At 49.1% G+C, this 13,638-nt stretch overlaps 1 protein-coding gene across 1 annotated transcript in view; it reads left to right on the top strand.

Moving 5' to 3' along the window:
* Positions 1 to 13,638, top strand: part of LOC142249593 (tRNA (32-2'-O)-methyltransferase regulator THADA-like) — a 150,924-nt gene that overhangs the window by 103,328 nt on the left and 33,958 nt on the right. The window contains exons 21-24 of the mRNA XM_075321304.1: positions 31 to 225; positions 1,250 to 1,400; positions 1,487 to 1,712; positions 1,808 to 2,035. Coding sequence (XP_075177419.1) covers positions 31 to 225; positions 1,250 to 1,400; positions 1,487 to 1,712; positions 1,808 to 2,035 — 800 coding nt within the window. The remainder of the gene's footprint in view (positions 1 to 30; positions 226 to 1,249; positions 1,401 to 1,486; positions 1,713 to 1,807; positions 2,036 to 13,638) is intronic.

Raw genomic sequence — 13,638 nt, 5'->3', positions numbered from 1 at the left:
GTGCCTCTTACAATGTTCTGTGATTTGCAGGCCTTATTACTGGCAAAGTCTCAGCAGTCTCTCTCTGTTACCCGAAGAGCTGCAGGATTTCCTATTCTCCTGCAGGGCATCTTATCTGCAGAGGGCCCTCCTCACCCACTTCTTGAAACATGTATTATATCCTTACTCATATTAGCTAAAGAACCCCTGCCGTCTACCTGGGACCACACACTCGACATTCCTCAGGTACAGAGCTTGGCTTAACATGAAAATAAGTAACTTTGTAATATATCTTATCAGACAAATCTGCTTCTTTCTCTGCCAGAATTGATCAGTCATTATCAAAATTCTCAGTTCTGAGGGGAAATCTGTATTCAGTGAAGACTTTCCCATTACTGAGATAGGAGATGGGAGATATTACTGATGAGCTTCTATAATGACTGGAGAAGGGAGGCGTTAGCGGTGGAGGGAGAAGGTAGAGGCAGAGAGAGGAGGAGAGAGTAGCTGGACGGAGGAGTTGGAGGGAGGAGTTAGAAGCAGAGAGAGGAGGATGGAGGAGCTGGATGGAGGAGTTGGAGGGAGGAGCTAGAAGCAGTGAGGAGGAGGGAGGAGCTGTAGGGAGGAGCTAGAGGCAGAGAGAGGAGGGAGAGTAGGAGAGAGGAGCTGGACGGAGGAGTTGGAGGGAGGAGTTAGAAGCAGAGAGAGGAGGAGGGAGGAGCTGGATTGAGGAGTTGGAGGCAGGAGCTAGAAGCAGAGAGAGAGAGCTGGAGGGAGGAGCTAGAGGCAGAGAGAGGAGGAAGGAGAAACTGGAGGAAGAGGTTGGAGGGAGGAGCTAGAAGCAGAGAAAGCTGGAGGGAGGAGCTAGAGGCAGAGATAGGAGGAGGGAGGAGCTGGAGGGAGGGGGTGTAGGGAGACAGAGTGAGGAGGCGCTGGAGGTAGAAGAAGGAGCTGGAGGCAGATCTCTGCCCCCTCTTCGATCTACATAGAATCTCATCTGCACCAACTGCCATCTCCTATCTCAGTGATGGGAAAGTCTTCACTGAACACAGATTTTACCTCAGAATTGAGACATTTGATAATAACTGATCAGTTCTTCCTGAGAAAGAAGCAGATTTGTCTGATAAGAAATATTACAAGGTTGCTTATTTTCATGTGTACTATTGATTTATGAAATAAAAATTAAAACAACGGTTACACTTTAAGCATATCTATGTTTGTCAAGTTATAATTTTGAAATAGTAGATAAAAGTCAGTATATTTTGCTTTCTAGGTGTCTGCTGTACATGCCCTTCAGACTATGCTCCGATCTGCAGGCCTGCGCTCTACTCTACTTTACCATGCGGTTCCAATTATGTCCCTCGCAGTCAGTAGCCTGTGCTCCCCCTGCTGGGCTATGCGCAATGCAGCTCTACAGCTGTTCAGTAAGTGTTGCATTACTAAAGATATATCTGCCTTCAGCTGAATTTTTGATGCAGTGATTGAATTTCCCTTTTTTCCATTTTCCAAGCGGCCCTCTCTGTTGGCATGCTGGGATTGTCTCGCAGTGATGTGGATTGCTCTGTGCAGAGCACACTGCATGTTGGGGCTCTTCTGCGAAGATACCCAGGGCTGAGTGATGTATTGCTAGAAGAACTGCAAAGGGCTATACGGGCAAAAGAAATGCTGCATCCAAGTTTGCATCCTATCCTTACACTGCTATCCAAGCTACAGCCCGGGGGAGACAGTGATGCCAGGTGATGAAGATTTGGGGTGCATTTCTTTCTGAACATTGCTAGGTTCTCTCCATTATATTAGAAAGCATTGATTTTATTTTATGTTATTCATACAGATGTTTTATGGAGCCTCTGTTGGAGCTGAGAGAGAACCCAATTTATGCTGTGCATGTCATGGCTGCTCGCGCACTTGTGCCTATTGTCCAAGTGATGGATTATGAACCACTACTAGTTGAACTGATAAACGGCCTTCCTCATACCAAAGATGGAGTGTCCCACAATGCTTTACATGGACGTCTGCAGCAGATTTATGCTTTGCTATCAATAGCGCTGAAGGAAAATTGGTAAAGATTCAGTGATTGCATGGACCAGTATTAGGCGGGCTTTGCACGTTGCGACATCGCAAGCCGATGCTGCGATACCGCACGCGATAGTCCCCGCCCCTGTCGCAGGTACGATATCTTGTGATAGCTGGCGTAGCGATAATTATCGCTACGCCAGCTTCACATGCACTCACCTGCCCTGCGACTGTCGCTCTGGCCGGTGACCCGCCTCCTTCCTAAGGGGGCGGGTCGTGCGGCGTCACAGCGACGTCACACGGCAGGCGGCCAATGGCGGTGGAGGGGCGGAGATGAGCAGGATGTAAACATCCCGCCCACCTCCTTCCTTCCGTATAGCCGCCGGCGGCAGGTAAGGAGATGTTCCTCGTTCCTGCGGCTTCACACACAGCGATGTGTGCTGCCGCAGGAACGAGGAACTACATCGTACCTGTCGCGGCACCGGCATTATGGAAATGTCGGATCCTGCAACGATGATACGATAACGACGCTTTTGCGCTCGTTCATCGTATCATCTAGGATTTACACACTACGACATCGCAAGTGACGCCGGATGTGCGTCACTTTCGATTTGACCCCACCGACATCGCACCTGCGATGTCGTAGTGTGCAAAGCCGCCCTTAGTATTTTCCTAGAGACAAGGCTCTTGACAGAATTCTAACACAAGTTGTATATTGTATTACTTTTCATAGCTTTCCCCTAAAGTTAATATATATGGTACATGTAGTCATCTCACCTATGGTAATGAACTTTTGGCAAGCAGTGCTGTATGTAATGTACACTCCGCTAGCTGATTCATGCGGTCTTCATGTAACCATAAGTATGCATTTTACATTCTTACAGTCATGTGCCAACTAGTTTCACCGCTGCTTCTTTCAATGGAATATTGAGAAAAGCAAATGAAAGACTGGTTGGCACACGACCGCAAGTATGCAAATCACATTCATACGGTCATGTGATGACTGCTTATAAGGGCTTGCAGAGCCGTATACTAATATACTGTTAATAATCAGCATGTTGCACAGGTTGCGAATAATTCGCCCAGGTGCGGAAAGCCCCTTTTTTTGTGATCAAACCCTATCAATGATGTTGTCATCATTCCAAAGATAAAATATGTTTAATAATGCATACATCCATATACGTAAGGTCTATTTCTTCTCTTGCCATAGCACTTCTCCTGCAGCGTAGGTATGGTTGCTTACAATACAGCTTTTCTGTCAGTCGAGACATAGGTCTCAGAAGCTTGCCCATTCTGACACTTGACTAGGATGGGCAGCCTGTTTATCTATGTGATGAAGCCTATTTATTATATTCTTTGAAACACCATTTAAGGCATTGATGATTAATTCTCAAATTATATGTTACGACTCTACCACATCAGTGCTTACAGGTTACAATTTGTGTAGCATATTGTAACAGCATTTTTTTTTTTAATTATTCCTTTATCAATTAAATTTATGCACACATTTTATTTTGTTAATTATGGGGTGGATAGTGGAATCTGGTAGTTTGTGGATGAGATTTTTTTTTTTCTCAGCATTTGTTGTCTTGAGAGGTAGTATGGTTTCCAAGAGCATGTCAGTTAACAATGGTATTTACTTCCACTCATTATTATTGTGTCTGTAGTTTTAATTTCTGAATCGCTTCATTGGGAGAGACAGTAGACCATGGGTGTATGCTGCTGCCATTAAGAGGCTGACATTATGCAAAAAAAAAGTGTCAGTAGGAGGCAAACACAGGGATGCCCCCTGCCCTGTTTCTACCTTCATTTTGTTATTTTTCTTTGTCGCTCCTAATTGGGAGACCCAGACAATTGGGTGTATAGCTACTGCCTCCGGAGGCCACACAAAGTATTACACTTAAAAGTGTAAGGCCCCTCCCCTTCTGCCTATACACCCCCCGTGGGATCACGGGCTCCTCAGTTTTCATGCTTTGTGCGAAGGAGGTCAGACATCCACGCATAGCTCCACTGTTTTAGTCAGCAGCAGCTGCTGACTATGTCGGATGGAAGAAAAGAGGGCCCATACTAGGGCCCCCAGCATGCTCCCTTCTCACCCCACTTTTGTCGGCGGTGTTTGTTAAGGTTGAGGTACCCATTGCGGGTACGGAGGCTGGAGCCCACATGCTGCCTCCTTCCCCATCCCCCTTAGGGCTCTGGGTGAAGTGGGATTTTACCGGTCTCCAGGCACTGAGACCGTGCTCCATCCACAGCCGCTGGGGAATCTGCTGGATATGGAGCTGAGTATCGTCAGGGACATGGCCCTGCTACGTCAAGGTACTCTGTGTCCCCGTACAGACCGCGCGCAGACACACTGCAGCATTGCTGGGTGTGTTAGTGCGCCGGGGACAACAGCGCTGCGCGCTTGTGCCACTACTCACTACAGCTCTGCTGAGTGAGTTAATGTATTGGGAACTGCCGCGCCGGCCGCTGCTGTCAGTTTACGCTGCGGCGCGGCTGGGACTTGTGGTGCGCCGGGGACTTCCGCGCTGGCCGTGCATATATGACGGCCGCGCTTATTACTCGAGTCCCCGGCTTTTGCGGCCTAGTTTCGTTTCGTTCCCGCCCCCAGGCCTGCCAGTCAGGGGAAGGGCGGGACGCTGTACAGAACATCAGCGCAGAGGGCTGGAGTCTACTTTACATACTCCAGCCCTCACACTGGGCACAGTGGGACGCCAGTTTCCCGCACTTTGTCTGAGGCACGCCCACGGTCCGCCCCTCTTCACAGAACGCCGGCAGCCATTCCTGTGGGCAGTCTGAGCTGGAGAGGGGAGACAAGTTCTGGGAGACCCAGACACGGGATTCTGGCGAACACACACCCGCGTTTGAGCGGGCGGTAAGCGGCACCTCTGGTGCTGACCCCACTAGTGCCGAAGTGTACATTTGTATTTTTATGCTTGCATGCTATACATTGCACTGTACGGTCGCTGGTGATTCTTGGCTCTATACCCTCCTAGATTGCTCAGAGGAGACAACAGCATGTCATCCGCAAAAAGCAAGGGTGCCAAGGCACAGGCTTTCTATGCTGCTTGTACCGCATGTGAGGCTACTCTACCGGCAGGTTCCACTGACCCCCACTGTGTGCAGTGCTCGGCCTGTGGCAACTGCTCGGCCGGGGCCTCTGCTAGAGGTGACCCAGGGAGAACCACCTGTGAATACTGTCCAGGTGACGGGAACGGAGGTTGCAGTTTTGCTGATAGATTGTCTGTGACTATGACTGAAATTCTAGAAACTTTGCAGTCTAGACCAGTAACTCAGACCATGGGCACTGTTGAATCATTGCTCCCTGGTCCCCCTCAGTTGGAACAGCTCCGGGTTCCGGGGGGGTCCCATGCATCCCAGGGTGAAGGCTCTGACACGGACGACAGTCCCAGGCAGCCTAAGCGAGCTCGCTATGAGCGACCCTCGACTTCATCACACTGGTCAGGGTCCCAGCAGGAGGACTCTCTGTATGATGAGGCGGAGGTAGCTGATCAGGATTCTGATCCTGTGACCGCTCTCAATCTGGATACTCCTGATGGTGACGCCATAGTGAATGATCTTATAGCGTCCATCAATAGAATGTTGGATTTTTCTCCCCCAGCTCCTCCAGTGGAGGAGTCAGCTTCACAGCAGGAGAAATTCCATTTCAGGTATCCCAAGCGTAAATTAAGTACTTTTCTGGACCACTCTGTCTTTAGAGAGGCAGTCCAGAAACACCACGCTTATCCAGATAAGCTTTTCTCCAAACGGCTTAAGGATACACGTTATCCCTTTCCCCCTGACGTGGTCAAGGGCTGGACCCAGTGTCCCAAGGTGGATCCTCCAATCTCCAGGCTTGCGGCTAGATCCATAGTTACAGTGGAAGATGGAGCTGCACTTAAAGATGCCACTGACAGACAGATGGAGCTCTGGTTGAAATCCATCTATGCAGCTATCGGCGCGTCGTTTGCTCCAGCATTCGCAGCCGTATGGGCACTCCAAGCTATTTCAGCTGGTCTTACACAGATTGACACGGTCACACGTACATCTGTTCCGCAGGTGGCATCCTTAACCTCTTAAATGTCTGCATTTGCGTCTTACGCGATTAATGCTGTCCTGGACTCTACGAGCCGTACGGCAGTGGCGTCCGCCAACTCCGTGGTTTTACGCAGAACCTTGTGGTTAAGGGAATGGAAGGCAGATTCTGCTTCCAAAAAGGGCTTAACCAGTTTGCCATTTTCTGGTGACCGACTGTTTGGTGAGCGATTGGATGAAATCATTAAACAGTCCAAGGGTAAGGATTCAGCCTTACCCCAGCCCAAACCAAACATTTGGTTTCGGTCCTTTCGAGGCTCGGGCAGGTCCCAATTTTCCTCGTCCAAAAGGACTCAAAAGGATCAGAGGAGCTCAGATTCTTGGCGGGCTCAGTCACGCCCAAAAAAGACAGCCGGAAGACCCGCTACCAAGGCGGCTTCCTCATGACTTTCGGCCTCCTCTCTCCGCAGCCTCGGTCGGTGGCAGGCTCTCCAGCTTTGGCGACATTTGGCTGCCACAGGTCAAAGACCGTTGGGTGAGAGACATTCTGTCTCACGGGTACAGGATAGAGTTCAGTTCTCGTCCTCCAACTCGATTCTTCAGAACTTCTCCACCTTCCGACCGAGCCGATGCTCTTCTGCGAGCGGTGTGCACTCTAAAGGCAGAAGGAGTGGTGACCCCTGTTCCTCTTCAGGAGCAAGGTCACGGTTTTTACTCCAATTTGTTTGTGGTGCCAAAAAAGGACGGGCCTTTCCGTCCCGTTCTGGATCTAAAACTGCTTAACAAGCACGTGAAAACCAGGCGGTTCCGGATGGAATCCCTCCGCTCCGTCATCGCCTCAATGTCTCAAGGAGATTTCCTAGCATCAATAGACAATCAAAGATGCTTATCTCCACGTGCCGATTGCTCCAGAGCACCAGCGTTTTCTACGCTTTGTTATAGGAGACGAACACCTTCAGTTCGTAGCTCTGCCTTTCGGGCTGGCGACAGCCCCACGGGTCTTCACCAAGGTCATGGCAGCAGTAGTAGCAGTCCTGCACTCTCAAGGTCACTCTGTGATCCCGTATTTGGATGATCTACTTGTCAAGGCACCCTCTCAAGAGGCATGCCAACACTGCCTGAACGTTGCGCTGGAGACTCTCCAGAGTTTCGGGTGGATCATCAACTTTTCAAAGTCAAATCTGACCCCGACCCAATCGCTAACATTTCTTGGCATGGAGTTTCATACTCTCTCAGCGATAGTGAAGCTTCCCCTGGACAAACAACGTTCACTACAGACAGGGGTGCAATCTCTCCTTCAAGGCCAGTCACACCCCTTGAGACGCCTCTTGCACTTCCTAGGGAAGATGGTAGCAACAATGGAGGCAGTCCCTTTCGCGCAGTTTCATCTGCGTCCACTACAATGGGACATTCTCCGCCAATGGGACGGGAAGTCGACGTCCCTCGACAGGAACGTCTCCCTTTCTCAGGCGGCCAAGGAATCTCTTCGGTGGCTTCTTCCCACTTCATTGTCAAAAGGAAAGTCCTTTCTACCCCCATCCTGGGCGGTGGTTATGACAGACGCGAGTCTTTCAGGGTGGGGAGCAGTTTTTCTCCACCACAGGGCTCAAGGTACGTGGACTCAGCAAGAGTCCACCCTTCAGATCAATGTTCTGGAAATCAGAGCAGTGTATCTTGCCCTACAAGCCTTCCAGCAGTTGCTGGAAGGCAAGCAGATCCGAATTCAGTCGGACAATTCCACAACGGTGGCATACATCAACCACCAAGGAGGAACACGCAGTCGGCAAGCCTTCCAGGAAGTCCGGCGGATTCTGACGTGGGTGGAAGACATGGCATCTACCATATCCGCAGTTCACATCCCAGGCGTGGAAAACTGGGAAGCAGACTTCCTCAGTCGCCAGGGTATGGACGCAGGGGAATGGTCTCTTCACCCGGACGTGTTTCAGGAGATCTGTCGCCGCTGGGGGATGCCGGACGTCGACCTAATGGCGTCCCGGCACAACAACAAGGTCCCGGCTTTCATGGCACGGTCTCACGATCACCGAGCTCTGGCGGCGGACGCCTTAGTTCAGGATTGGTCGCTGTTCCGGCTACCTTATGTGTTCCCACCTCTGGCACTGTTGCCCAGAGTGCTGCGCAAGATCAGGTCCGACTGCCGCCGCGCCATCCTCGTCGCTCCAGACTGGCCGAGGAGGTCGTGGTACCCGGATCTGTGGCACCTCACGGTAGGCCAACCGTGGGCACTACCAGACCGACCAGACTTGTCCCAAGGGCCGTTTTTCCATCGGAATTCTGCGGCCCTGAACCTGACTGTGTGGCCATTGAGTCCTGGATCCTAGCGTCTTCAGGATTATCTCAAGAGGTCATTGCCACCATGAGACAGGCTAGAAAACCATCCTCCGCCAAGATCTACCACAGGACGTGGAAGATATTCTTATCTTGGTGCTCTGCTCAGGGAGTTTCTCCCTGGCCATTTGCATTGCCTACTCTTCTTTCTTTCCTGCAATCCGGTTTGGAAAAAGGTTTGTCGCTCGGCTCCCTTAAGCAGGGCTGTGGAGTCGGTAAGCCAAACCTTCGACTCCGACTCCGACTCCGACTCCTCAAATTCTCTTGCACCGACTCCGACTCCGGCTCCGACTCCGACTCCGGCTCCGACTCCGACTCCTACATATATTGCTTTTAGTTAGGTGAAAAATTTATTGTAGTACATGAATATGTGTATGTGAACATCAGACATTTAATAATTTTTATGATACAATAATCAAGATATTTGGATAGAACATAAAATATATTTATTGGAATACAACTTTAGAACACAAAAAACTGTAATAAATTGTAAATATGTAATACACTATGTAATATACAGTAGATTACATATATATCTTGTGTGTGTGTATATACACTGTATATATATATATATATTATATATATTACATATTTACAATTTATTAGTTTTTTTGTGTTCTAAAGTTGTATTCCAATAAATATTTTATGTTCTATCCAAATATCTTGATTATTGTATCATAAAAACAATTAAATGTCTGATGTTCACATTGTACTACAATAAATTTTTCACTTAAATATAAGCATTATACTAAATGTTGTTATTTAGTAAAATATTCAGCACATTCTGCATTGCACTCCTGTCCCCAATTTATTATATATTTTAGGAGTCGGAGTCGGTGCATTTTATACCGACTCCGACTCCACCAAAATGAGCTCCGACTCCGACTCCGACTCCACGACTCCGACTCCGACTCCACAGCCCTGCCTTAAAGGACAAGTCTCAGCGCTATCTGTATTTTTTCAGAAACGCCTAGCACGACTTCCTCAGGTACGCACGTTCCTGCAAGGGGTTTGTCATATCGTCCCTCCTTACAAGCGGCCGTTAGAGCCCTGGGATCTGAACAGGGTTCTAATTGCTCTCCAGAAGCCGCCTTTCGAGCCTATGAGGGATGTTTCCCTTTCTCGCCTTTCACAGAAAGTGGCCTTTCTAGTAGCGGTCACGTCTCTTCGAAGAGTGTCCGAGCTAGCAGCGCTGTCATGCAAATCTCCCTTCCTGGTGTTTCACCAGGACAAGGTGGTTCTGCGCCCGATTCCGGAGTTTCTCCCTAAGGTGGTATCCCCCTTTCATCTCAATCAGGATATCGTCTTACCTTCTTTGTGTCCTCATCCAGTTCATCAATGTGAAAAGGATTTGCATTTGTTGGATCTGGTGAGAGCACTCAGAATCTTCATTTCCCGCACGGCGCCTCTGCGCCGCTCGGATGCACTCTTTATCCTTGTCGCTGGTCAGCGTAAAGGGTCGCAAGCTTCCAAATCCACCCTGGCTCGGTGGATCAAGGAACCAATTCTTGAAGCCTACCGTTCTGCTGGGATTCCGGTTCCCTCAGGACTGAAGGCCCATTCTACCAGAGCCGTGGGTGCGTCCTGGGCATTACGGCACCAGGCTACGGCTCAGCAGGTGTGCCAGGCGGCTACCTGGTCGAGTCTGCACACTTTTACCAAGCATTATCAGGTGCATACCTACGCTTCGGCGGACGCCAGCCTAGGTAGACAAGTCCTTCAGGCAGCGGTTGCCCACCTGTAGGAAAGGGCTGTTTTTACGGCCCTATCACGAGGTATTATTTTACCCACCCAGGGACTGCTTTTGGACGTCCCAATTGTCTGGGTCTCCCAATTAGGAGCGACAAAGAAGAAGGGAATTTTGTTTACTTACCGTAAATTCCTTTTCTTCTAGCTCCAATTGGGAGACCCAGCACCCGCCCTGTTTTCTTAGGGATTTTTGTTTTTTCGGGTACACATGTTGTTCATGTTGAATGGTTTCAGTTCTCCGAGATTCCTTCGGATTGAATTTGGTTTTTAAACCAGTTATTGGCTTTCCTCCTTCTTGCTTTGGCACTAAAACTGAGGAGCCCGTGATCCCACGGGGGGGTGTATAGGCAGAAGGGGAGGGGCCTTACACTTTTAAGTGTAATACTTTGTGTGGCCTCCGGAGGCAGTAGCTATACACCCAATTGTCTGGGTCTCCCAATTGGAGCTAGAAGAAAAGGAATTTACGGTAAGTAAACAAAATTCCCTTCTTTTTTAATAATGATTTCCCTTTGTCTTTCCGATTCAGCTTGTGATTGGACAACAGAGTGGAGTTGTGTCACTCTGTTAACCCACAGTATGGGGTTGCATCACTACTGTATCCTCTCTGGTCTGTCCAGCAGGAACCTAACCCTCCCCTTCCCCAGCCCCACAGCACATTAAGAGTGTTTGGGGCTCCCTGCTCCTTGCCACCATATCCCTGCCCGCTCGCCCCCCCAGAGCTTGATGTGCATGGAGGGAAGTCAGAACTAGTACTTTCCAGCTGCCCGACAGTGTCCAAGACACCTGGTGACCGTCTTCCTTAATGTAATGCAAGGATGGATTCTGGGGCCTTCAGAACAGGTTTTCCCTTTCCTAGGTCCCGAGCTATGGGGGATCCATATAAAAAAAGAATATATAAAAAAAATCGTTAATGGTTCATCTTAATTACTAGTTAAAAAAGGGACAGTTAGGTCTTTTTATTTTAAGTTAGGGACAGAGGTCTTTTTATTGCTCTGCATATACCACTACGGTTTCCCGCTTCAGTCCCAGCCGCATCCATCGCACCACCTTGGTTCTCCCTTGCGGCCAAGTCTCCTACTTTAATCTTTGTCACGTCATCAATCGCAGTCAGTTGCGCCATCTCTCCTGCACCCCCTGCCCACTTTGCCCAGCCTATCAGAGCTCGTCTCTTTTTATCAACTCGCGGAAACCCCTTCCTCAGCATCTCTACCACTTATATGCCTAACCTCAGGGAATCTCGCTCCCAGTCTCTGGCTTTTGTCCTTCACTTGCTTGTGCTTCTTGTCACAAGAAGTTTCCGCCTTAGACCTCGTCCCTCTGCCAAAACTGTAGCCTGTCCACTATGGCATCCCAACAGAATCCTCCACTGCCCACAGTTAGAATGCACCCCCTCCCCCTGAGTGAGCCACGGCTCTCTCCCAATCAGTCTCCAACCTAGCCAAGGTTTTCCAGGCCTTGGTTCCAACCTGTTCCAACCTCCACCATGGGATCCAGCTCACTTCCCAGGGCAAGTCGGATTCCCCAATTCCTCAACTCCCACATGGCAGACCATCCAAGAGTTCCAAGAAGTGAATTCACACTAATTCGTCTTCCAGATCTCCTTTTCTTTAAGCGTTCCCCAGGATGGCATCCTTTTCTTGTTCTTCTTCCTCTGACCCTCTGGTGGTTCAGGAGTCGGACCCCGTTCCGATTCCAATCTGGACTCCTAACATATCTCTAAACTACGAAATGTGGTGATTAGTCTGATTATAGCCGTTAATCAGACTCTGAATGTAAAGGGTAAGGAACAAGCTCAATCTGATCAGCCAATACTGTTCAAGAATTTATAGCAACCTCTTCTGGTTTCCTCTTAAGGCGGGCTCTTGTCTTCTCCATTTCCGGGACGAGTGGCTTTCCATTGTCGACGATGCCTGGATTTGGAACATCGTTTCCTATGGCTACAAAATATAATTTTCCACCATCCCCCATAGTCACTTCTTTGAATCCTGTTTGAAATAAGGAGGATCCATCCATCACACATCCCATCTTGGACCTCATATTATTGAACAGGTGCGTCTGCCTCCGCAACTTCACAATGGAGTCGCTCCGTTCAGTGATAACTTCCATGGAACTTGGGGAGTTCTTATGTTCTGTGGACATACAGAATGTCTATCTGCACATACCAATTATTCTATTCCATCAGAGACTCCTACATTTCACAGTTCAGGATTCCCACTATCATTTCAAAGCTCTGCCGTTTGGCCTATACACAGCGCCCAGGGTCTTCATGAAGGTGATGGCAGCCATGATGGTCATTCTTCAGACCAGAGGCATTCTCATCTGTCACCCACACATGTCTTGTTACGCACTGCGGGCATCGTGCTGTGCATTGCCAGCTTGATGAGCATTCCCCACTCTGCTCCCCCATGTGGCAGGTCTGCTGCGGTGCAGTGCAGTAGCATTCCCAGCTCTGCTACGTCCTCCTCCTGTCTGGAGCCTCTCCACCTGGCAATAGAGAGCATCCATACTGCTGGAATTTATAACATTGTGTGCAGTAGAGTTCTCCTTCTCTGGCCAATCCCCCACTAGCAAGTGTCTTATTAGCCTGCTCCTCCCTCCACTCTGACCTTTTATTTAGTATGCTTTAGTTTCTCTTTGCTTGCCAGTTCTGTTTGTTAGCCATTTTACTGTCTGCCTGCTTGCAAGTTCTATTTGTTTGCTAGTCTGACCTTTTAGTTATTTTGTTGTTTGTCCCGTTTTGTTTGGGTTTGCCTCCTGTTTAGTCCTTGTCCTTCTGTGTCTTGTACCGATCTTGTTGTCTCGTGTTTCTGGGTTCTGCTATATGTCTCCCGCTCCCTGACTCTCCAGTCAGCTGCTGCAGGTCCGTGGACTGCCCTGGAGTGGTACATGTCGATTATCTGCGGCTCAGCCTATCCCCACCACCACCGGTTCTACTAAAGACCAGGTAGTCGTTTAGTTACACCCCTCTGTGCAGGGTAAGCTTGGGTTCCGTAGCGCAGGGGGTCCACACCCACCAGCATTACACACATACCCATTTTTCAATCCCATCAGAGATTCCTGCCTTTTGCAGATCAGGATTCTCATTATCAATTTATAGCGCTGCCGTTTAGCCTATCACAACGCCCAGTGGCTTTACAAAGGTGATGGTGGCCATCATAGCTATTCTTCGGATGTGAGGTATTCTCATTGTCCCTTACTTGAACAGCCTCTTAATCAAAGCGCCTTCCCCCTCAGTATGTCGAGAGAGCTTGCCAATCACCCTGGACACTCTTTTTTTTTTTCTCTCGACTACATTATGAACAAAGCAAAGTTGTCTCTGATACCAGCCTAGCTCATTGTTTTCGTGGGAATGCTGTTCGACACCGCATGCACAACACTCTTACTGCCTGAAGACAAGCACTCTGTCCTCCTAAGAGGAATTCATTTTGGCAGACATCCCTCTGTAGTTTCTCTCAGATTCTGCATGAACATCCTGTGCAAGTTGATAGCTTCAATGGAAGCAGTCCCATTCACTCTATT

The sequence above is a fragment of the Anomaloglossus baeobatrachus genome, chromosome 1 (assembly GCF_048569485.1).
Source record: "Anomaloglossus baeobatrachus isolate aAnoBae1 chromosome 1, aAnoBae1.hap1, whole genome shotgun sequence".
Taxonomy (NCBI): Eukaryota; Metazoa; Chordata; class Amphibia; order Anura; family Aromobatidae; genus Anomaloglossus; species Anomaloglossus baeobatrachus.
Note: the sequence above shows the minus strand (reverse complement) of the source record. Positions and strands in the feature narration are given on the sequence as shown.